Raw genomic sequence first — 22,764 nt, 5'->3', positions numbered from 1 at the left:
TAAGAAACCAGCCCGCAAGAACATCTAACCGCAATATTTGCTGACTAGTGAGGGTAACCAATGTGTCTTTGTTCGAGCTATATCTCAAGTATGCTTTGAAGTAAGCGCGGTAATAGATCACGGAAAGAGAGCATAGATACCACTTTTGCTTATTTAATAAAATAAAAAGCAGAGACAATTCTAATTTGCTCTCTACGGCTCACGAATTCCGAGAAACGTACTCGAGTCGGCGAAAAAGAAAAGCCGATACTGTATGATCTGTCGCCGTTAGAGCAGAGAGCAGCAAAGTAAAAAAAGAATGAGTCTGAACATAACAAGCCTTTACTCAAGAGCCGAGAATGTCTTGTTTCTTCCCATGGTAAGGCAGGCATGAAGCGCCCGCATGTGAAAGAGTAATTCACGCTCCGTCGAACATCGCTCACCGGTAGAAACTTCTCGGAATTCCCGCGCTTAATGCTAGGATGCAAAAACAGGACTGTTCGCCCACTCGATGGCTTAGTTTTACACCACGGCTTCCTTTCAAGGCGTCGCCGTCAGGAACAGCTTGGATCAGAAAGAGACGCGCCGTGTTCAGCGTTCGGGTACAGAGTTTTCAGCTAAAGGCCATTGGTCGTGCAAGTTGCGAGCGGGCCTGGCAAGTAGAATGGGTGCTGCTTCTGTGCACGGTATGTAAGCCTATGCAAGTAACCGCTGCCTCGTCTTCTGTTAAATCTTATGCAAATATGCCCTTTACCTTCTGAACAGTACACTCATTCAGGGGCTAGCCCTCCTGCTATAATTGCTCCATTCCGCTCCTGAACCGGATTTGCTGCAACACCCAGATGCAAATAGCCAAAATTATAATACATTGATCCAAAATGCTAGAAAAATAATGTTTCGGATCGTGATGATGATAATTCCAGGTCCCTACAGAGGCCAAGATGACCTAAGAAGTGCTTATGAATATTCCCCGGATCGGTATAACGCAGAGCGGAGCTTATTCATCGAATATGCGTCTGCCATTTAATGTCGCTACTTTATGTAAGTCCTTACGAAGCTGTTTTAGTGTGAACAAAAAATATGTAGTACTGACACCGAAACAGCGCTGCTATTGAAGGCTTGAGAGTGGAGAGATTTGAAGAGCCATTCAAGCTCTTCGGAGCTCTAAAGCCATATTTTCATTCTCAATACGGGGTACTTTGCCCAGAGCGCGGTAATTTTGTAGCGACTGGTGGTAGAACTTGCTGAAAAGAAAAGTGGTATTCTTGAGAAGTACCGCTGAGCTTGTCATCAGGTTTCGGTGAATTGTTTCAGAGCGAAAGACCACTGATGCGCGCTGTCTATTCATGGTTTGAAGAAGTTCCCGGCTCGCTTTGCGAGGCATCAGGTATATTCTCACTTGTAGGGTCTAGAGCTCAGCTTCTGAATGTTGCTGCATCAGAATGCCTAAATAAAATTTTTGAGATACGGGCAGACACTGAAGTAACTTAGCAGAATTGGAGGGGTCAAGAAAAAAAAAAAGCTTGCACGCTTTTTGTGTAGCCATTTCATGTTGCTGCGGAAAAAGCATAGGCTGAACAAATTTGTACTGACAGCAAGCTGGTGTACCAAGTACGCTTTCTTAACTCATCGAATGACCTGCCACTGGAGAACAACTTTTGCTCTGTTAAGTAAGTGCTGCCCATGCGCTGCACGTTTTCAGGAGTGATCTGGTAGCAATTCCCGTTAACGTGCGGCATTTCCTGCATTATCATATAGCACTGAATGAGTTCTATCTGTCCCCTTTAGTGTTGACAGCTATACGGTCTGGGTGCGTACGCGGGAAAAACGAGGTGATAAGTATTCTTTGCTCTTTATTTGCTTGTCTGCGCGTCATTGTACTTTACGCGCGCAAATGATGGCTGCAAACATGGTTTCAGGGAAAACACATTGTTGAACAATCGGGAAACTTGCTATTGTGACAATCAATGGCATTCGCGAAGTGAAAATATACGTTAAACGATTCAATAAATACGGAAAACACCTTTGAAGGGGAATTTCCTCACGGCAGTAAAGAATTCGCGCAACAATCACCTTGACTGTAAATGATACCTTGCAAAAATTTCCTATGATTAGCTTCAGAAAAGCCTTTCTATGGTCCGCTATATATATTTGGCCCAAATATCTAGGCATTCATAAGTCTGTAGATTAGGTTAAAGACTTCTATAGAATAGGCTATAGAAAAACCTAAAGACTGCATGCCATAGTAACGGCTATAGATATTTGGCCCAAATATGTATAACCCTTCCTATGACAGTCTTTCGGTTCATCACTACATGTCCTGACCATGCCCATTTCTTCTTCTTAATTTCAACTAGAATGTCAGTAACTTCAGTTACTTCCCTGACCCACTCTGCATGCTTCCTATCTATTAACGTTACCCCTATCATTTTTCGTTGTCCCTCTGCGTTGTCCTAAACTAAGTAGAACCCTCTTCGTTAGCCTCCTCCTTTCAGCCCCATAGATGAGTACAGGTAAGATGCAGCTTAAGGGAGTTAACTACTGAACTAGGTGGTTGTCTAACATATTTACAGGGAATTCAGCGGAACACAAACACACAAGCGCCCTTGGTGTGCCCTTTCTTGTGTGTGTGATTGTGTTGCGCTGAATTGCCTGTATTTGTGTGTAAGATGCAACTGTTGTATACTTTCTTCTTGAGCGACACCGGTAAACTGCGAGTCATAATCTGCGAGTGCTTGCCAAATGCGCTCCATCCCAATCTTATTCTCCTTGTTATTTCCCTTTCATGGTCCGGAGCTGCGGTTACTACCTGTCCTAAGAAGATTTATTCGCCTTTCACAGTGCTTCGCTACCTAACGTAAACTGATGTTGCTTCCAGAAGCTGTTCAACATTACCTTAATCTTCTGCATATTGATTTTCAAGCCTACCTTTCTACTTTTCCTGTCTAGGAAAAGAGATATATGTATAATAAAGACATAATAAATAGATATAGCTGACCATATCCTTTCCAATCGAAGCATATAGACCATTTTTTGTATAAGATAGGAGGTGGAGGAAAATCGGAAGCTAAATCTTCCATACAAGCGGCTGCTGAAAAGAAAATGAAACTTGGAAAATAAAAACTGTTTCGAAAAAGGAGCCCTTAATCGTCCACAGCAATGCTCGAGCGAGCCAAGAGCCTCATCAAAGCAGGAGTGGCTGGATAAAACACTAATGTCGTTGAAGACGTTGAAGTCGGCCATGTACTAATGTCGGAAGCAAGTAAAAGCCAGGCCATCAGCACCAAAGATACCTTCTTCAGCAAATCTGATGCATCCCAACTAGCTAAAAAATTTGCTTCCAAAACAAAGTATCGACTTTGAAGCTCGCCGACACATCACTACCAATTTCTTTACTCAACTGACCCACATCTAAGATGAAGGCTCTCTCCGAAATTTCCTCGCCAACTAGAAACTCTTCACCACCGACTTCGCCTGAGCTGTGCATGCACAAATGGCTTGCGCTACCGTTTCGGTAAAATGAACAGTCCGCATTGTGACAACTGTGGCTCGATTGAAACTGTGAAATATATCCTACTTCAGTGTCCTGCGTAGATTTCCCCAGTGCCTTTAGGTTTTAAAAATGAACAGTGTTTTAGGTCTATGAGCCTTCCCTAGGCAACAGAGCACATTTGTCGGATCATGCATTTCATCATTTAATTTTACACCATTACTCCACGAAGTACCTTAACACGTAATTAATGGCCGCATTTTATCTCCCCTTTCGATTCTATTATTTTCCTCACCATTCTTTTTCAATCTTTCTCTCCCGAATTCCCCTTCCTACACAGAGTAGCATGCCAGCGAAATCTAAACGCAGGCAAAATTATCTATTTTTCATTAAAGGGTCTCTCTCTCTCTCTCTCCCCCTCTCAGGCCAGTACCTTTCGCAAGACAATCACAAAAAGCAATGTTACGTGTGGAAGGGAAAGAAAAAAATATATTCATTTTGTCGTTGCTGTTGATAAGTCCGATAAAGGCGTTTATTGTATTGCTATTTTTTTATGTTTCAGGATCCCTGGAAAGAATCAAATGCACATAGCACTGCTTTCTCGCGCAGAACAGCATCAAATAATGACCATGACCAAAATTGCCAAGAGGACACAGATATGTTAGCTATAATCTAATTTGTTTGCAGCTTCAGTGTGTTTAAGAAGTGGAGGCTCCGTAAATAATGTACTGTTTAAAGTTATGCACAGCTACCGTAAATTGCTAAGAATAGCTTTATTAAGCTCCTGCAACGTGCTTCAAAATACATTTTGTTCTTTGCGTGTGATGTTTAGCAGTGGCAGATTTGTGTACAGCACACATTTCTGCCCCTTGCAATCGATTTATTCCTGGAAGGAACTGCCTGCTGGTCTTTGGGGTTAACTTTAACATCTCTTATTTACCTGACAAAAACCTGAAAATGCTAAGCTTCGTAAAATCCTGCCTGTCTATCCCCTTTTTTCCTTTTGAAATTCTTTCATGCTGTATGCACGCGAAGAATAAATTTATGCAAAGCCCTGCAAATGATTTTTCGAATGCAAATTGCTACGCATTTTGCATTCGAAATGAAGTCAGAGCAGTTTATTCGAACAGTAGGAGACGTTTTGCTTCGTGGGTGCAAAATTCCTAAAAAAGGATTCTTGAGGGCAATGCACTCTAAAGGAGAGCTGTAGGACTTTTCTTATTCTTGAAGGAGGTACGAGACTTGACTTACAGCTTCGAGTTAAAATTTACGCAACGCACAGGTAAATTATGTGAGGACCCAAGTGTAAGGTAATAATGAGCAGCACTTCGCCGAAGTTCGAGTGGCTGTATAAAAGAGACAGGCGACGAAGTTGGTCACTTCAAGTTATTTCTTCGAAATCCTAGAAACTCGCTCTCCGCAATGCTGTAGGTGTCCTGACGTTGAGTGTTTATTGGGAAAAGAGATGCACTGATAGCTGTCTTGAAAAGCGACGTTAATAATATCGATTACATCACACTCGACGCTGATACTAAGGTGCAAACTATGGTGTCGTTACAAAGTTTCATCGAATTGCTGTACTTCCTGTGGTCAAGTAACGACTCTGCTAAACGTCAACAATATTCGTTGATAGATACCATATTTACCAAATGTAGCCAGACTTCAGGGTTTGGCTTTTAATATTGTAGCGAGGCGCTTAATGAACACTTTATACTCTAAATGACATCTTGGAAAGGAGAAGTCTCGTCCTTAGCTTTCAAAATTTTTATTGCTTTTTGGGTGCGTTAAGGGTTCAGCTATAGAACTTTCCCTTAGAAGGCAACTCCGTCCGGCAAAAGGAATAATGGTTTAAGCACTCTTGCCTAGAGATTTACGAAGACCCCTTGGAATGAGATATTCGTGAATGAAAGTGTTATCTCACTGGCACTAGTGGCCTGAGTACTTCCTCAAAATGAATGCCTTGAATGTGCAATTCAACATGCCTTGGCCAATAACGATTGGTCGTCTGCAGGCTCAGGTCAGCAAAGTAAGTGGAGCTGCCTGGACTGGCATGGGTGATCATTGTAACAGCCTTTCCCACTTTGACTAAAACAATCGGTTTGAGCCAGACAGCTACAGAAGTGTCCGAGCGGAAGCGGGCCGTCAGTACACTTAACGTAAGTTCGATTGCTTGTGACGGTGGTTTCTGACACGGCACTCTGCGTTGCGAAAGAAGCTACGATGATGTTCCCTTTTTCCCGGATTAAGAAGCAATAAAATGTTTCGCAATGGTGATTTCAAAATCACTTTCCAGACCTGTATTCTGTGTACAAACTCACTATAACGTCAATGTTGGAGGTGATAGCGATGGGCCACTGAATTGTTGGTTACTTGGGCCACAGATGAGATTGCTTCCTGGTGGGTGTATATGTCAGCCAGCGTACTTGGCAGATATATTGGAAGAGGTAAGTGATAAATAAGGGAGAAAGGTTTACTGGCGGCGTATTTGCAAGGACGCTTTTTATCGTTATGTTTATGAATTACAATAACAGTGAGTAAAGGCTCCGAGAGGAGGTAAAGACTAAGAAGTAATGAATAAAGAACAAAGTATAGGTTCAAGTGTAAATAGTTTTCTTCATGGCACCTGTTGTTGGTACTGCAATACTGCAATAACAGTGAATAAAAGCTCCAAGAAGAACAAAACACTATCAAGTAAGGAAGAAACGACAAAGTATACGTCCACGTGTAAATAGTTTTCTTCATGGCATCTGTGATTGGTACAGCAATACTGTGCGGGACAGCAATGACCCGTAGTGCCCCTGTAGGTTGAGAGATAGTCTAAGACGTCAGCGCCGTCTACGCACGCTTGGTGGTCGTGCATACCTGGCTGAATCCTACCCCAGCTGTGCACATGCGCACATCTCTGTCTTCAACTGCCGACCTCATATATACGCATCTACCACATCTAGCGAACGCGTAGGCGCGAATCGAGCAAAGCTACGCTGTCGGGGACGAACTAGGACGACGGTCGGTTGCCTAGCAGTAAACGAATTATGGCTGGCTGTCTACTGGCGAAGCGACCACAATGCCCAAGGGAACCCTTCGTGTCACATGTATGCCCACGCACGCACGCACCCACACGCATACGCTTCTGTGGATAAGTTTGGGCATAAGGCTGACCACAGTTACCACAACTTCCTTTGTTTTCTTCGAGGTCTTCTTTAGGACACGTTCACAGCATGCTTTAGTGCATGCGTGTCCGGCGAACGCAACGTAGGGTGGAAGACTAGTGCATGCGGTCGTATAGGGTCTGTCGTCTTTGTTTCTCTGTTCGGAAGTGTCGCATACTCGGTCATGCTTCGTCGCTGTGTGTTTAGTTCGCTTTTGTTTATTGTTTTGGTATTCAGGACTTTTTGGGGCCAGAACAAACTTAATTTCTCTACCCTGTGGGGACGAATTACCCTCGTTTTTCTTCTTTCTGCTCGCTGTGTTGAGTATAGAAGAGAGCAGCCGGAGATTGAAGAAGAAGTGAGATGGAGCTGGCGAATAAATGCTCTCGCCAAAAGCGTCGAAAGATACCCCCACGGACGTCGGAAAAGTTAGTTTTGCTTTGTATCTACTAAATGAAAATGGTGTGTGCTGATAGGTTCATTAAAAAGTAATAAAGAGGAAAGTTCCGTGTTTCTACGCTCAAAGTACTTATCTTGGTTTATTCATAACGTACGTGCATTTTGTTTTATCTGCTGAAAGAAGAAGAAGAAAAACTCCAACCAGATACTCAGTTGCATGAAGCATGACGAAAGAAACCACGCGAAGATCGTTGACAGACGTCTGTAATGATATGTGCTCAGAGCACGACGAAGGAGAGCGCAGAACATGGACATGCACCGGTAATGATACGCGCACACCACTAAGCTTCTCATTACGAGTGTACGTTCATTTTCTGCGTTCTACTACGTTATGCAGTGCATATGCAGTGCCATATAGTAAGACACATCAGGAAATACTTCACTCCAGAGAGTATACGGAACGTGGACCAAACTGAACACATTGTTCTTCATAGGTGCGATAGTTTAAGAAAATAACTTCCTTCACAGTAGAACGTTATGTTCCTGTACCAATCAATAAATCTTGAGGTGCACTAAGGCATTTATACAGAGTAGTTCTGTTTGCACGGGCTGCCCAGTACTTCAGTGAAAGTTCATGTCCAAGCGCTTTAAACTGAGGTGAAATGATAATGTAGATTAACGCTTAATGCTTATAGCCTGGAGATACTTGACCTGAAGTGAATTTGCGCATAATACATTGCAACCTAAAGATAAAAGAAATGTGGACTAAGTTAGTAAGTACACAATTGTAAAACTAGATTTAGTGCAAGCCAGCAGAAAACCACATGTGCTATAAACTGTAAAAATAATTTGTGCTTTGGAGACAAAGAAACAATGACGAAGCTATATGTTATAGAAGATACCGTTCTTGTAATCACATAAAAGCGAGGTATGAAAAGCGTGCTCATATTCGATACCCTAACACATGTGCGAGAGAAACATTCTATGGTGCTTCTCAAATGATAGCATCCACCTGGCTCCCTTAAAGCGCCCCACAAATATAGTGGCATCGCCTGACAGCTAAGAAAAAGCGCCAACCTTATGACAACTTTCTAGAAGTTGTGCAAAAAGTTCGGACATTCTATTGCCCATTTAAGCTCATAAAAAATATTTTTTTTGGCATGAAGTGGGAGAGTTTGTGTCGAAATCTCCGATGAGCTCTGCACGTAATGTGCCTTAGTATGCATGAAACAGAGAGAGAGAGAGAGAGAGAGAGAGAGAGAGAGAGAGAGAGAGGAACTATTTTACTGTGAGACGACGGCATAATTGCTGAGCCCTTCAGAGAAAGCGTTCAATACCTTCACTGCATGAGCAACAACGGCTCTCGTAGCTCTTTTAGATTAAACCGCATTCGCAACGTTTCACCTTACGTCACGTTTACTTTTGCAATTGCACGATTGTGCGCTGCGGATGACATTTGCCTGGAAATAATAAGATGCCTATCGAACAGTGATCAGCGAAGCTAGACGAACGATGAAAGAGGTAGATCAGACAAGCAATACATAGACCAGATTCACAAATAGAGAGACAAAGGTGTAGGTCGCTTGGTTGCCTCACTGATCTTTGACTCGGTGAATGGCTTGATCGATTTTCGAGGTTGTGTCTAAACGTGGATGAGACGTGGTTTTCAGTAAACATAGGATGTCATAGATTTCATTTCCTCACATTGGTATTGATTCACCCAATTTCATTCCATCTCGTAAATTGCTTCACACCTCAAGGACATAGTAGGGCTTCAGTGACATTCTAAACGTTGCCATTATTAAGCTTAGACCTCGTGCCCCCCGTCGCCAATTTTGGTCTTACTGGCTAATTGGTGAGCGCAGTTTTTTTATCAAGGATAATAATTTTCGACTGTAAGTTGGCTTGTTCCACGTCTCTCCTAAAAAAAAAAAAAAAAAACAATATTACTGTGTCGACCAAATTTCGTGTCGTTACTTGATCCATGTTAAAAGAGCGTATCATACTACCAAACTCGTCGACGGCTAACACCACGACACTCCCACGCGTGCAATACAGTAAAAAAAATTCCAGTAATTTCTTTCGAGCATCCGTCTACAGTTTTTAAGACTGCTCTGCCTCTCGTTCTCGTCAGAAGACGGTTCTATAGCCGCCTCACTGTGAAGGTGAAATTCTGTGCCCTTACTTTATCGTCTTGAAAGACCAAACTATCTTGCTAAATCATTTCCGCGACTAGCACTCTAAGAATCCCACGCGCTCAATATTTGCCAAGAAAGATAACTGCTTAACATTTTACCGAAAGCCTTACATTACTTATCGTTTCTGAGTCTCCTTCACGCTAACGCACATCGCTTCGGTGCCGCTAGTCAAACATAACGCAAGGCACGTCCGACATTTCTTTCCCTTACACACGCAATCTAGCACTAGTAAACGCGATTGCACGTGCTTGGCGGAAAGTGCACCCTTCCGCAAGTTTCTCGAGGTTGAATACTAGGTATGGAAAGTTGTTACCGAGAGTCCGGAAGGGCGAGATCGATACCTATGTGATCGTCCGCGTTCGAAAGGTGCGGAAAGCGTAAAAAAAAAAATCTGAATTTTTTGGCGGTCTTTTTCAAAGGACAGCTGGTTCCTGACCGTCGATCGAATGCGTCATCTTCGTGCAAAAAAGCTTTCGGCGAGAGGACATATTTATTGATCTAGTTTCGCAAACCTGCGAGGCCTTGGAGGTTCGGAAATGGAAGGGGTGATTACGCTGGTGCGAATCTGTGGTTTTGAAAACCTCATATCTAATGACAGTTCTCCCATCGAGCAGCTAATGGCCGCTTCTCAGTGCAGTCTAAGCCGGAAACAACATTTTATTAATTCATTTTTTGCACCCTCAGCGTCAAAGGTTGCCGCTAATGGCTTCGGTACAGAAGAGAAGCTGGTTAGACTTTACGTATGCTCCCAAGGAGGACAGGGCTGAGAAATAGCTTTGGTATTAGCTTTGGCCCATGCGCAATAGAAATGGTTTCTGTAAAGGAGTTTAGCTTTAGACTATGCGAGAAGAAAGGCATTCTGCCAGTGCAATTAACCCCCCCCCCCCCCCCCCCCCCAGGATGCTGCGCGTTATACCTTGAAACAATGAAGGTTACGCAACGACATTGTGGCAAGGTTAAATTCACTTACGAAAGGACAATATTGCTGAAATTTTTGTAATAATAATGACACGGTTGTGATCGCAAATGATAAAAAGAACAGATTAAACGGTCGTAGTAGGTTTTCATGACTTCTAAAGTCACTAAAAGGTGTTTGTTTGTATGTGTAAAATAGTTTGGAATGTATCGGCGTTTCACAAAGTATAATTTTCCGCGAAGGTAAAGCAGTGGAGAAATTTCAAAGTAAATGCTTTATTATAAAGTTAACGTCGCTAACAGTGAATACTAGCCACGTTCACTTTCGTCAAGTTATGAACGCCTATGATCTTACCCTAATAAAGTGAATCGAGATGAATTTCGGTCAAATATAAATGAAGAGGTAATACTATTATTGGAACTGCGCATAGATATATACTTTTGACATTAATTAATACAACGCCAATCGCTCTCGTTTTGACTGACCCAGGCAGTTAGAGTTTTGTAATGTGACATTTTAAGGGATCCCTTGTACATTGATTCTGGTAGTATTTCGACCCAACAAGACGAGCGTGTTCTATTTAACGATCCTTTTGCACCGACGGGCCTTTAGCTAAGGTAAACTAGCTTAACTGCGTGCTTATCTAAACAATACCACGTCCCAAGTCAGCGAAGCTAGGCATTCCTTTTGGGTCAAGTGAGCAAGGCAAACTCAAAAAAGAAGGCATGGCTGTGCATTGCTGTTTGAACTCAAACTACAACCGGACTGTGGGGATTTTTCGAATGACGTGTAAAGAACGCCAGCTGCCGTTTCATTTGCATTCCTCAGCTCCAGTCTTTGGGAATGCACTGGTGACAGAATCCCGAGCATCACAATTCATTATCCCAATACTGGCGCTGAGTTAGCAATGTCTGTCCCAACACCGGATCAGTGCATTACCAACATAATACTAACATTGAACCGATGGTTCGTGCCGCTGGGGATGGCTTTCCCGTTAATTGTTCACTGGGTAGGCTATAAGCTGCCGTGGGTCTACAATGCATACATTGCGGATTCTACCAGTGAGGAGCACGATGGCTTATTCATGAGCTACAGACGTTTCACCAGCTGCTTAAAACTCTACGCGTGCACTAAAACATGACACTCACACCGAATTTAGTCTCGTAAGGACCAAGCCACGAATTCGTTTTTGTTCTGTACATCGAGCTTTATACTGAAAGCAGACATCGATAATTGCGTTAGCCTGACGACCGTAAGCTCCGCAATGTATGATCATGCCCCGCTGGTGCCCAAAGCCAGCGTATCAAGGCAAACGCCTTACTTGCCTCTTGGAGTGAGCAACAAGCGTAAACAAAACAGGAAGTGGCATCAAAAACATTGCGAGATTTCGCGTGGGAATTATGGCGCGACCAATTTTCGTGCCCCATTCCGGCGGCGTCATATCTTTTTGGTTTCCATTTATCATCAATATGCTAGTCAATTTGAAGGCTACTTTGCGATATGGAGTCAAACCGACTACATGTGTTAATTATTAGGGTATATGTGTATTGAAGAGTGCACAGACTGCGCTTTTCGTTTATCCACAAACCAAACCAATTTAAGACGTTTAGCACTTTGCTAGATTCTGTGTCCACCACTCAAGGCTAACCATGACAAGCATAACCACATCGAACCCCGTCTTAATCGGTTTAAGCGGGGTTAATCTCCGGTTAAGTTTTGAAATTTCGTTGCATATCGGACCAAACCAAGTGTTTTAAGTCGTTCCAGAGCCTTCCACCGTTGCCTCCAACGCCGCAAACAGCGCAATATAAGATGTACCAAATCATCTAATACTTTATTGAGAGAACACGTGAGTTCTATTAGCACCTGTATTAAACTAGTGAGAACCCACACCTAGCTAATATGCACAGAGGTTGAGGAAGCTTTTATTACATGAACCATGTTAGTGCCATACTACGAGAGATAACTTAAGAAGGACGAAGTGAACAAAATTTAACTACGTTTAGGATAGGAAGCGATACGCTGGAAGTATTGACGCAATACGTTTACTCAGGAAAGGCAATAATCGGCGCTCTGGGCCACATCAGTGAAATAACAAGAATAATAATATTTCTGCGGAGTGCTTTTAGCAAGCGCTCTGAGATCATGAATGACAGTTTACCGGTATACCTAACGAATGCACGTAATAGCTGCATTTTACCTAGACTACCTTATGAGGCGGAAACGTGTAGAAACGGGTTCAACATGAATTGAGGAGAACAAATTCGGGTGCGGGACGGAGAATGATAGTCGTAACGTTAGCAGACAGGAAGCGGGCAGAGTGAGTCTGAGAAGTAAATCGAGTCAATGACATTCTTGTAGAAATCAAGAAGAAAGGCAAACAGGCAGGCCGTGCAATGGGAAAGCAAATGACAGAAGGCTGCTAAGGGTAACTGAATGTATACGAATACAGAGAGAGAGGGAAAGAGAGGATCAGAACATTAGAAAGTCAAGTGGAATACAAAATTAGGAAGTCTGCGGTGGTCAAGTGGATGCAGTTAGCACAGGACCGGGTTATTTGGAGGGCAGTCCGCCTGATGATTATCATAGTGATGGGAGAGGTCGTCGTTGTGCAGATGTTTCGTTAGGCGTCTGGTTATGGTGATGTAGTTCCTTGGCACAGCTTAACACGTTATAGAATTCTGAGCTGTCGACTGGTTGCTCTTAGCCAGTGGTAGCCAGAACAGTTCTCAGGTAGATGCAAACTATGTCAGGATAATAAGGCGGATCTGGTAGATATGATACGGACGTGTCCAGAAATCGAAAATATCAATCAAGCGACAAAAGACAGAAGAATTCTGGAAGACTGCTGTTGAGCTCACACCATGAATATCAGCTAGATGTAATCCGCCTGGCCGAACACGCCGCCCGGGTCCAAGAAATCTAGGCCGCCATCTAGGTATTTCAAGTATAGCAAAAAAACTTTTCAAACAGTACACATTGTACAGTAGCGAGACATATATCCACATGCTTTTGTTCTAAGGAATATTTGTGTGAACCCTTCAAGAACTGTGTAGACGTGACATACGGTAGCGGCTAACATATCACATGACGCAAAAAAAAAAAAAAAATGCATGTGACATATTATAAATGGATATCGTTACAGCATTACTTTTAATTTCGCACTCCAAGAAACCTCGCTATGTTGGTAAGGGAGAGCTTATTATTCGACAGCGCAGGGACATATTGATTGAGAAATTCAGGAACTGCAGAAACGCAGGTGGGATACCGTTTAATCCATTGAATAGCAAGGGCGAAGCTGCTCAGTATAATCGCTTTACATACCTATATTTGCTTTTTTTTATGCATACTGGCTTTCGCAACATTTCGGTTTCTTTTCAGTACTGACATGCAGCTGTTTTATACCAATGTCTTGCAAATGCGGTGCTTTTAGACTTTTTTTTGTTAACGACAAAATACGCATTTGTTCTTGCCCGCATTTATTCTTGAGTGCCTTCGCGCTGCTGAATAATGAACAAAATGCGTGTCGATGGAGTCTGGCGACCTTTCTTTCTTCACTCTGGATCAAAATGCCGTGAGAGCGATGTTTTTTCTGGTGACCCCGTAGCAAGAGTACGTCCCATGTTACTGCGAAAACAGCGATGCATGCATAATTTACCTTCTCCAACAGCGAGCAGAGTGAAAGTAGCGTCACTTGGCGGACCCGAACCCCCTGTTTGTTTTTTTTCCCTGCCGAGCAAGCAGCATCGTCATCCATCGAGCGCCATGAAAGAGTCATGAAGTCCTTCTCCGGCTATCTCATGGGGACAAACAACACGGTAATCGCCTTCGTCCGACGTTTAAGAAAATAAGGAGAGATAAAAGCGACAACACGAGGCCGCACGTCAGCACAACAGGCGGAGGATCCGCCTGCGAGGCACCGATGCATTGTAGCCAAATCCGCGAGGAAAGGCCGAGGGTGACGCGTTACGGTGAACTCGTAAAAATGGTCGCCGCGTCTGAGCATCCCCTTCATCGTGCTACCTATTTTCTGCGTTGTAGTGCAGTTTAAAAAGAAACCAAGTCGAAAAAAAACTACAGAACTGTGTTAAAAATACGACAAAATATCATGTAGTTCTGTCGTCACCAACAGATTTTTCTGTAATTCTGTAGTACTTTTCTGTAGTTCTGTATTTTTTCTATAGTTTATTTCTGTTGTCTGTAGTTCTGTAGCACTTTTCTGTTGTAACTACAGAAATTTTTGATGTTACTACAGAATGTTCTGTTGTCACAACAGGCTTCCCGTCAGAAACCGCACAGAAAGTCTGTCGTAACATCAAAAAATTTTCTGTAGTTTTTTCCGACTGGGAATGGGGCAAAAAAGAGAAACCTTACAGCAAATCCCGACGTTTTTCAATCAAAGGAAACAATGGAGTGACAGTTTACAAAGGTTAGAGAAGTTTTGGAAACTGGTGTGAAATAAAATCCGTCCGCACTATTTAGGGGTAGTAACCGATGACGAGAGCGCATATTTTTGACACCGTACACTGCAACGTTGTTTTAAAGAGTTAGCGTTGGCACAGACACACATACAAAAAGGAATTGCAGGAGTTTAACATGGCTGAATCTGGTTAAACGTGGTCTAACTTGGTAGATGGTAAGTGGAGTTGACGTTGATGCTGTCTTCTCGCCGCCATCTGACAGAGGTGCGCACTTGAACGGGACAGTTATGCAGGTTGCCCAAGGTGCCAGGAGTAAATAGATAAAAAGAGCCACTTTGCCAAGTCGCATGAACTTGCCTGCATGGCCGAGGTTCAAAGCACCTAACTCGATATCCAAGGTCCATGGAAGGCCGGAATATGATTTTACTCTCCAATCTTAACGGCGAAGCCGAAGTTGGCAGCGCCTGTCGTTTTGACGACAGAGTTAATGATGAGCCAGTTAGACTCGTTGAGTACTGTGTGTTCGCGCATTAAAATGACTCACAAGTAAAGCTTAATCTAAGCAGACGAGATTGAGCTGCCGTGGTAAAATATGCCAAGAGTAAAGTTGTGGTGATGCTTCAACGGGTTGGCTTGTTTTTATGAAGAAACGTGGCACAATTTGACTTTGAATGAAGTAATAGTGTGACGTGCAAAATCTCACATCTGTCTGTAGCCTCGAATAGTTTTGCCTTTAACCTACAAAAGTTTCACCCACAAGCTGCCTTGCCACCTTGATTCCTGCCACCACCCAGTCGAAAACAAATACAGAAATGTGTCAAAAATACAACAAAATATTCTGCAGTTCTGTCATAACCATCAGATTTTTATGTAGTTCTGTAGTTTTTCTGTAGTATATTTCTGTTTTCTGTAGTTCTGTAGCACTTTTCTGTTGTAACTACCGAAATTTCTGATGTTACTACAGAATGTTCTGTTGTCAAAACAAGTTTCCTGTTAAAAACCGCACAGAAATTCTGTCATAACATCAGAAAATGTTCTGTAGTGTTTTCCGACTGGGCATCGCCTCCGGCCCACGTATTCATTTCATTCCCGCTCAGCTTCACTCTACAGAAGTGTCATTTGCCACCAGTCCACCTGCCGGCGTACTCCACAATACTTCCGTCAACCAGTAAACAAGGAAACGGTGGGAAAGCCAGCTGCACCAGAATTACTACCCACCTACGCCACCCTTCCTGGTAAAGGGCAGCACAGCACTCACTGCATACCTTGACTGACCTCACAATCAACATTCACTTTCCGAAAGCGTCATTCATCTAAGCCCACCTTAACCTTGCAGAAAAAGTTTGTTACATATGTCAAGCGTCAATTCATGAGAAGAAGTGTCAAAGTAATCGTGGAAAGTAAATCCAACTGCTTTCACAGGATTGTCGGACCAGGTGGCTTCATATTACCACAATTGATTTTTTTTCAAGGTACCCGCAGATAAGTCAAACTACGAGCGAATAGGTCTGTATGATCGGCTATAGAGATGAAAGGTGTATGTTTAAATATATCACTTTAAGATATACACGAAATTAGAGCCTAGACTATGTTGCACTTAAAACTTGAGAACATATGGATTTAAAATGATGTAAAGTGCAGCATTTGAGTTACATTTGATGTGACTACAAAAGCACGAAGAGCAACTTCGTGAGCTAAACATTTTAGCCGCGTATATTTCTCCACTGGACTATTTAGTTTTCGCTGTTATCTTGAACGAAAGCTGTCACGCAGGTAACTTAGGAGATTTTCGTAACATTATTCGCAAGAAAAAAAAGAAAACGGCGTTCGTTTTGAAGTGCAGGTATATGTAGATTAAGCCTATAACACAATCAAGCTGTGCAAAAACTTCCTTCGGCAAAACAACCTTTAGTACCGAAATATTGTGAAGTACGTATAGTTATGAAACAATAGGTACCTGCAATTAACGCCTCACGAGCCAAGATCCTGATATTTGGATTTCAGACAAATTAGGACAAGGCGGTAAACATCCTTGTCAGGCCATCGACTTGATGCCATTTTGTCTGTACCCTAGAAAATGGTGACATTGGGAAGTAGAAGAGTTTCAGATTTTCACTCACTGAACACACCAGTCTAGAAAAAAGAAAACGTCAAAATAAACACGCAAAGGGTATAGCAGACATCTCAGACCTTTGGTTGAACGACGAGAACCATGTTTCGGCCAAGAATCTCACGGCAGCAGCACCTCAAAACAAACTTGATTTAACACTAATAATTGATTCCTAACCGTCAAAACTCATGATGAATTTGCCGAGAACGCTGGTTGTTAGTGAATCCGTCACTATCGTAAGGATAGTAAACAAGTCTGTATCCTGACTTGCATCCAGGAAATAGCAGAACGAGTCATCCTGTCGGCTGCGCTACTCAAGTGGCAGTGACAGCCGTGCATCTACTATCTAGAAACACTGACAGCGCACCCAAGGCCGACGACACGTGGTAGAGACAGAACCAGTAAGTCAGAAACAAGAAGCAGAGGCTTACTTACCTCGCGGTATATGGACGATATACGAATGCCCATGATCCAATTAGAGTCGTCTCGAAACAGCGGCGGGGAGGGGTAATCCCCGGTAGCGATTCTGTTCAAGGGCACTCTCAGGCCTCAGCCGAAACTCGACTGTCCCGTTCTTTCAGGCATTACGCGACAGGGAAAGAGAAAGTCACGCTGCTATTGAGGAAAAGCTGAACGATGCAGACAAGGAACTGTAGGTAGAGCGACACCGGGCAGGTCGGAAACTCAAAGCGCAAGCCGCACTGTCTGATGGATGGAGGCCGCTCGGAGAATGCACGGAGCGTTTGAGCCTGCAGCCGCGGAGAAAGAAGCGCCGACACTCTACTGCGCGCGAAACTTTGCGCGCCAGACAGATGGATCAGGTGGGAAGAGGAGAGAAGGAGGAGGTCAGAGGGTGAAGATGAGGAGCGCGGTTGTGCGACTTGGGAGAGAGGAAAGAATGCTGCGCGTGGGAAGAGAGGAGTAAAGGGTGTTGTTTTCGGAACGCCAGAATCGCGATGCAAGCGGAAACTTTGGTACTGGTGGCGTCACCTATCCTCTAAAGCTAGAACTGCTGAAAACTGGCGGCTAGGCTGAGGTTGTCTGAGCTGCGGAAGCAGTGAGAGATGGCGTTCACATCACCTTCCAAAGGCACAGCGAAGATAAGAAGAGAAAAGGCTGTTTGAGACGTAATAAAATAAAATATGCTACAAAACAGGATGTTAAAGCATCTTGATTTCACAGGATACATACCGCTTTGTGAGGGCGATGGAGAAGGAGTGAAAGAAAGAGGAAGTCTTCATTAAAATAAAAAATCTGGTTTAGTCGAATCGAAGAAGCTCTGTCACTTTTACCGATGAAATGTTGCAGCGATGTAAAATCGACATTGAGTGCATTGGTGATGTTTGAGAGTACGAAATTGAAAATTGATGTTTAAATTTCAGCAGATAGAGGGACAAAGAGGAGGAGGGAAGATGGCGGGAAGTCGTGGGAGTCCTGCCATTGTTCGATGAAAACAAAGTTGCCAGACTCGGTAATGAATAGAGAGCAACTACCGCCAGACACAACTATAGAACGCAACGGTTAATAGTCCCCGACGAGGGAGAATCACAACCAAGGGTGTCGACCGTTTTGATGATATAGTGGTTATTTCCTTGTGTGAATTCGCAGTCGAATGGAGTTTGCGTACGTTAAATGTAACAACCGCGTTGCCGTGAAAACCGGGAGGCGCATTTCAAGGCTTCTTTTTGAGTAGGTACTTGCCGCTTAATTGTAGAGTTGTGAACAACCATAGACTTACCAAAGAAACAAGAAATGGTGCTCCGCAATGCGCGTCCTGGAATGAGAAAATAAGTTACACAGATATTAGCAAAAACAAATCATGCTTAGTAGTAATGGTATATAGGGTTTAACGTTTCATAGTGACATCGGTTATGCGGGATGCAAAAAAAATTATATCAGATACAGCATTGGTTGAAATTGATGGAGTGAAATGCTTTACTTCTCTTTTTTCAGAAAATGGGGCACATTTTACAGATATTAGTAATAATAAAACGTAGCAGTTTTTATCGCTCATTCGTCGCAAGGCAATCGATCAGTCGAAACTAATTTAAACAGGGTTTAAGGTGAAAGCAGCGAAGAGTTATGGTAAAATATTTATACTGTACAACTATAATGTACATTGCAGAGAAAAAAGGAAAAACGTCTCTGGAAGAAACACTCACAAATTTTGATGAACTTATTGTAGAGAACACTGAAACAGATTTTTGTCATGACGCCATGAAAAAGATCCGTGTAGCGAAAAACTCAGTGTAAGCGCCGTGTCGAAACAATTCTGATCGGTTGAGAGTTGTGTGATGTCCCGGCTAAGCAATTCCCCTAAAGAAAACATTATTTGGTCAAATGCTGCAACCGAGCCTCCGTCTCTTGGGTAGCGAGCCTACGTCTCAGCGATCAAGGAAAGCGGTTGTTTGACAAATAACGAAATTAGGGCAAACTTATGTTCCCCTTCTCTCTCTCCCCTCCTTCCCCCACCTTTTTTTTTTGCTCTATTATTCTCTGTTTGCGAAGCAGGTCTCCACAGAGAATGAAACAACCCTCAGGAAGCAACTTTTACGACCGAGGTTGGAGAGCATTTTAGAGCACAGCTCTTTGGGGCCCGTTCCTGCGTTTCGCATCGTCGGCGTCGGCGTCGGCGTCGGCCTCGTAACCAGTTTCGCCCCCCTCTCAGCCTCCCAGCTCAGCCTCCCTCTTCCTCCGTGGCGGCGACCGTGCTTGTTCTCCGATTGCTGCGCGCGCTCCTGCCACCGTCGTTCGCAGCTGCATATTCACGTGTTCTTAAGTATGATGAGCTTGCGAGCGCCGATTAACGTTTCAGGAAAAATTCAAGACCAAATAAGTGGCGATACCGATGTACGTACCAGACGAAGGTTGACGCTTCAGCGCTGTTTGTCGTTTTAGTTTCCTTCTTTATCATGTACCTCCACAAACCGCGCATTCAATGTTCCGCCGTCCCACGTTCATCTCACACTGCACTTTGTTTTCCGCGGCAGTGATACGACAGCCTTAGCGCGATTAAAGCCCCTCAGCGCCATCTGCTGGGCTACCGCTCATTTTGTTTCCTTGCAACTGCAGCATGGAGGTGCCACATCTTTTCGAAAATGGCAGATTTTGGACATGCCCTTGTACTCGCAAGACTTTTTTTTTTCGCCTTTCGAAGATTCCTGACATTCCAGCTTGCGCGGTATTATTAAACGCCCAGAGCTTACATGAATTTTGGAGTCATAAGGAATGAAACAAGTAAATGAATGGTAACGACGGACACCTTGTAAATATTCTGTGATCAGCCACATCGAAAACTAAAACCGAGGTAAACAATCTTTTTATAGGAGTATTTGAACAAAGATGCATACAGGGTAGAACATGTTGCTAACAAAACAACTTGGTAAACTCTCTATATAGACTATAAAATGCAAGATGATAGCATAAATTCGACACGTACATTGAAAGGAAAGAGGATAATACTTAAAGTAATACTTAATAATACTTATGTTCTCGCAACATATTACCTAGTTTCTTTTTATTGCTTTTATTATTTAACTGCTGTGTTGTATATGTTTGGTTTTATTATTAATTGTTCAGAAGAGCTTCAACTTGCACTGTAATTATTGTTTATTTTTGCCTGTTTTGTTAAACCACATAGTTTGTATTTCCACCCTGCTAAAATCCCAACACTGGGATTGCAGTATAAATAAATAAATAAATAAATAAATAAATAAATAAATAAATAAATAAATAAATAAATAAATAAATAAATAAATAAATAAATAAATAAATAAATAAATAAATAAATAAATAAATAAATAAATAAATAAATAAATAAATAAATAAAAGTGAGAAACTTCCGGCAGTTTGGAAGCGAGAGTCCGTCCAAATACCTCCATTCTTTATTTCAATTTCACTTCACACCGGCATTGCTCCTCTCTTGACTTGATAAACTGGATGTAGAAATTTTAAAATAAGGGCAAAAATGGCTGAGTTACGTTATGCTGCGATTATGCTTTGCCAGTTTTCCTAATGGCAAATCTCAAGCTTGCAGGATTGTAAAACTCCGAAATACAAGCCTTACATTCCAGTAAGAAACAGGCAGAATAATCATTTTCATGTGAAAACGTTCATATTGTTATCAGCGATAAATAAAGAAAGATTACCAGCACGGAAGGCATTGATAGCTGGTGCTCGTCGGTCGTTGCTGAAATTTTACTTTGAATCAAAGAGCGGCGCAGAAAGAAGGCAACACAAAGAGGGCCAAACAACGATTTCTTGGTTTAGTACGCTGTGAAACAAAGAAGGTTTGGTTTGGTTTGTGGGGTTTAACGTCCCAAGGCGACTCAGGCTATGAGAGACGCCGTAGTTGAGGACTCCAGAAATTTCGACCACCTGGAAATCAGTTTTAACTCTTTATTATGTGTATTTTTACTCGTTGAAAAATTCAACATGAAAATGAAAATACAAGGAAAATGGTACCTTGTAAATGCTCGATATTGTGAAGAAATACGACGTCTACGGCATCCTTCACTGTGCAGTAGTATGCTGTGAGCATCTGTCTGCTACTTCACGTGTGTCGACAACCTTCTTCTTAATATCTTCTAGCTTACTATACAGCATTGCTGACCTGCAAGCGCATTTCTATGCATGAATACTAGACTCTTAATGCGTTCTTCTGTGGTGGAGCAATATATATATATATATATATATATATATATATATATATATAAAGACCGGGGTCCGGTCTTTGTCAAGGACTGTCAAGCTACATTTCTTGACAAAGGCCGGACCCTTGCCGAAACGTTGGATTAAAGTTTACTGCTTTTCTACCGAGTGTCATCTCCATTACGTGTATATATATATATATATATATATATATATATATATATATATATATATATATATATATATATATTATATAGATAGTGAAGATGACACTTAATGGATATATATATATATATATCCATTACGTGTATATATATATATATATATATATATATATATATATATATATATATATATATATATATATATATATATATATATATATATATATATATATATATATATATATATATATATATATATATACACACACAATCTCTCGGCCTCCAGTCCTTAGCGCTTCGTCGGAAACTTGCGATCATTTGCCTTTTACCTAAATTATATATCTAGTGATGCAGCGCAACGGCCAGAGGAAAAAAGAGACAAACACAGCGCTGTGTTTGCCTCTTTCTTCCTCTGGCCTTGTGCCGTTGCGCTGCTTCGCTAGATATGTCAGACCAACTCGCCCACCGGTTCTTATTGTATAAATTATATGTCAATTTTTGTGCACTCCGAGAAAACTTATTACGTGCGCCTTTACGCTCATCTCGCCGTTTATCTATCTCCCGTAGCATACAACGTTTGCATGGTTCCACAAACGCCTTCAACCAATACTTGCTTCCCATCGCCATAGAGGAATGGAACACACTTCCCGAAAGCATTGTTACCGAGTCTAATCCCTCCAAATTTAGGCAATTACTTAGTGATCATTTCGACCTGCCATAGACAGTTTTTCTTGCGGTCCATTATTAGCAATCCGATTTGCGTGCACTGTTGTGTCAATGCCTAATTTTCTGTAATTCATGTTATTGCCACTTTTCTTTACTATAGTTGATTTTACTACATATCGTTATTTTGTTTTGTATTGCTACATGGTTATCTGTATTTTGTGTACACTGTATCAGTTGCCTGACTTTTCTTCTTCCCTTAACGTTCTTTTTTGCCTTCAAATTTATCAATGTTATGCATTTTTGTATTCTTTTCCTTTGTTTGTATGACACTTTCTCACCGTTGTCTCCCCCCCCCCCCCCTTATGTAATGTCCCTGATAGGGATCTTTAAGGGAATAATAAATTATTATTATTATGATGATGATGATATATATATATATATATATATATATATATATATATATAGAGAGAGAGAGAGAGAGAGAGCTGATCAAAACTTTCATCTTCCAAGGGCAAGTACGCAAGAAATGCCGTTGAATTCAACGCAGACATATCACAAACACAACTGTGCTTTTAACAGCACTACCGTGAGAGGTATCCATCAAGGTTACCTATATTAAAAG

The 22,764-nt window shown here is 42.1% G+C and overlaps 1 protein-coding gene across 1 annotated transcript in view; it reads right to left on the bottom strand.

Moving 5' to 3' along the window:
* Positions 1–17,433, bottom strand: part of LOC146172947 (5'-3' exonuclease PLD3-like) — a 142,440-nt gene extending 125,007 nt beyond the window's left edge. The window contains exon 1 of the mRNA XM_084583398.1: positions 17,098–17,433. Coding sequence (XP_084439524.1) covers positions 17,098–17,130 — 33 coding nt within the window. The 5' untranslated portion in view covers positions 17,131–17,433. The remainder of the gene's footprint in view (positions 1–17,097) is intronic.
* Between the last annotated feature and the right edge of the window lie 5,331 nt (positions 17,434–22,764).

This window comes from Amblyomma maculatum, chromosome 11 (genome assembly GCF_055883805.1).
Source record: "Amblyomma maculatum isolate TAMU_Amacu chromosome 11, ASM5588380v1, whole genome shotgun sequence".
In the NCBI taxonomy this organism is placed as follows: domain Eukaryota; kingdom Metazoa; phylum Arthropoda; class Arachnida; order Ixodida; family Ixodidae; genus Amblyomma; species Amblyomma maculatum.
Note: the sequence above shows the minus strand (reverse complement) of the source record. Positions and strands in the feature narration are given on the sequence as shown.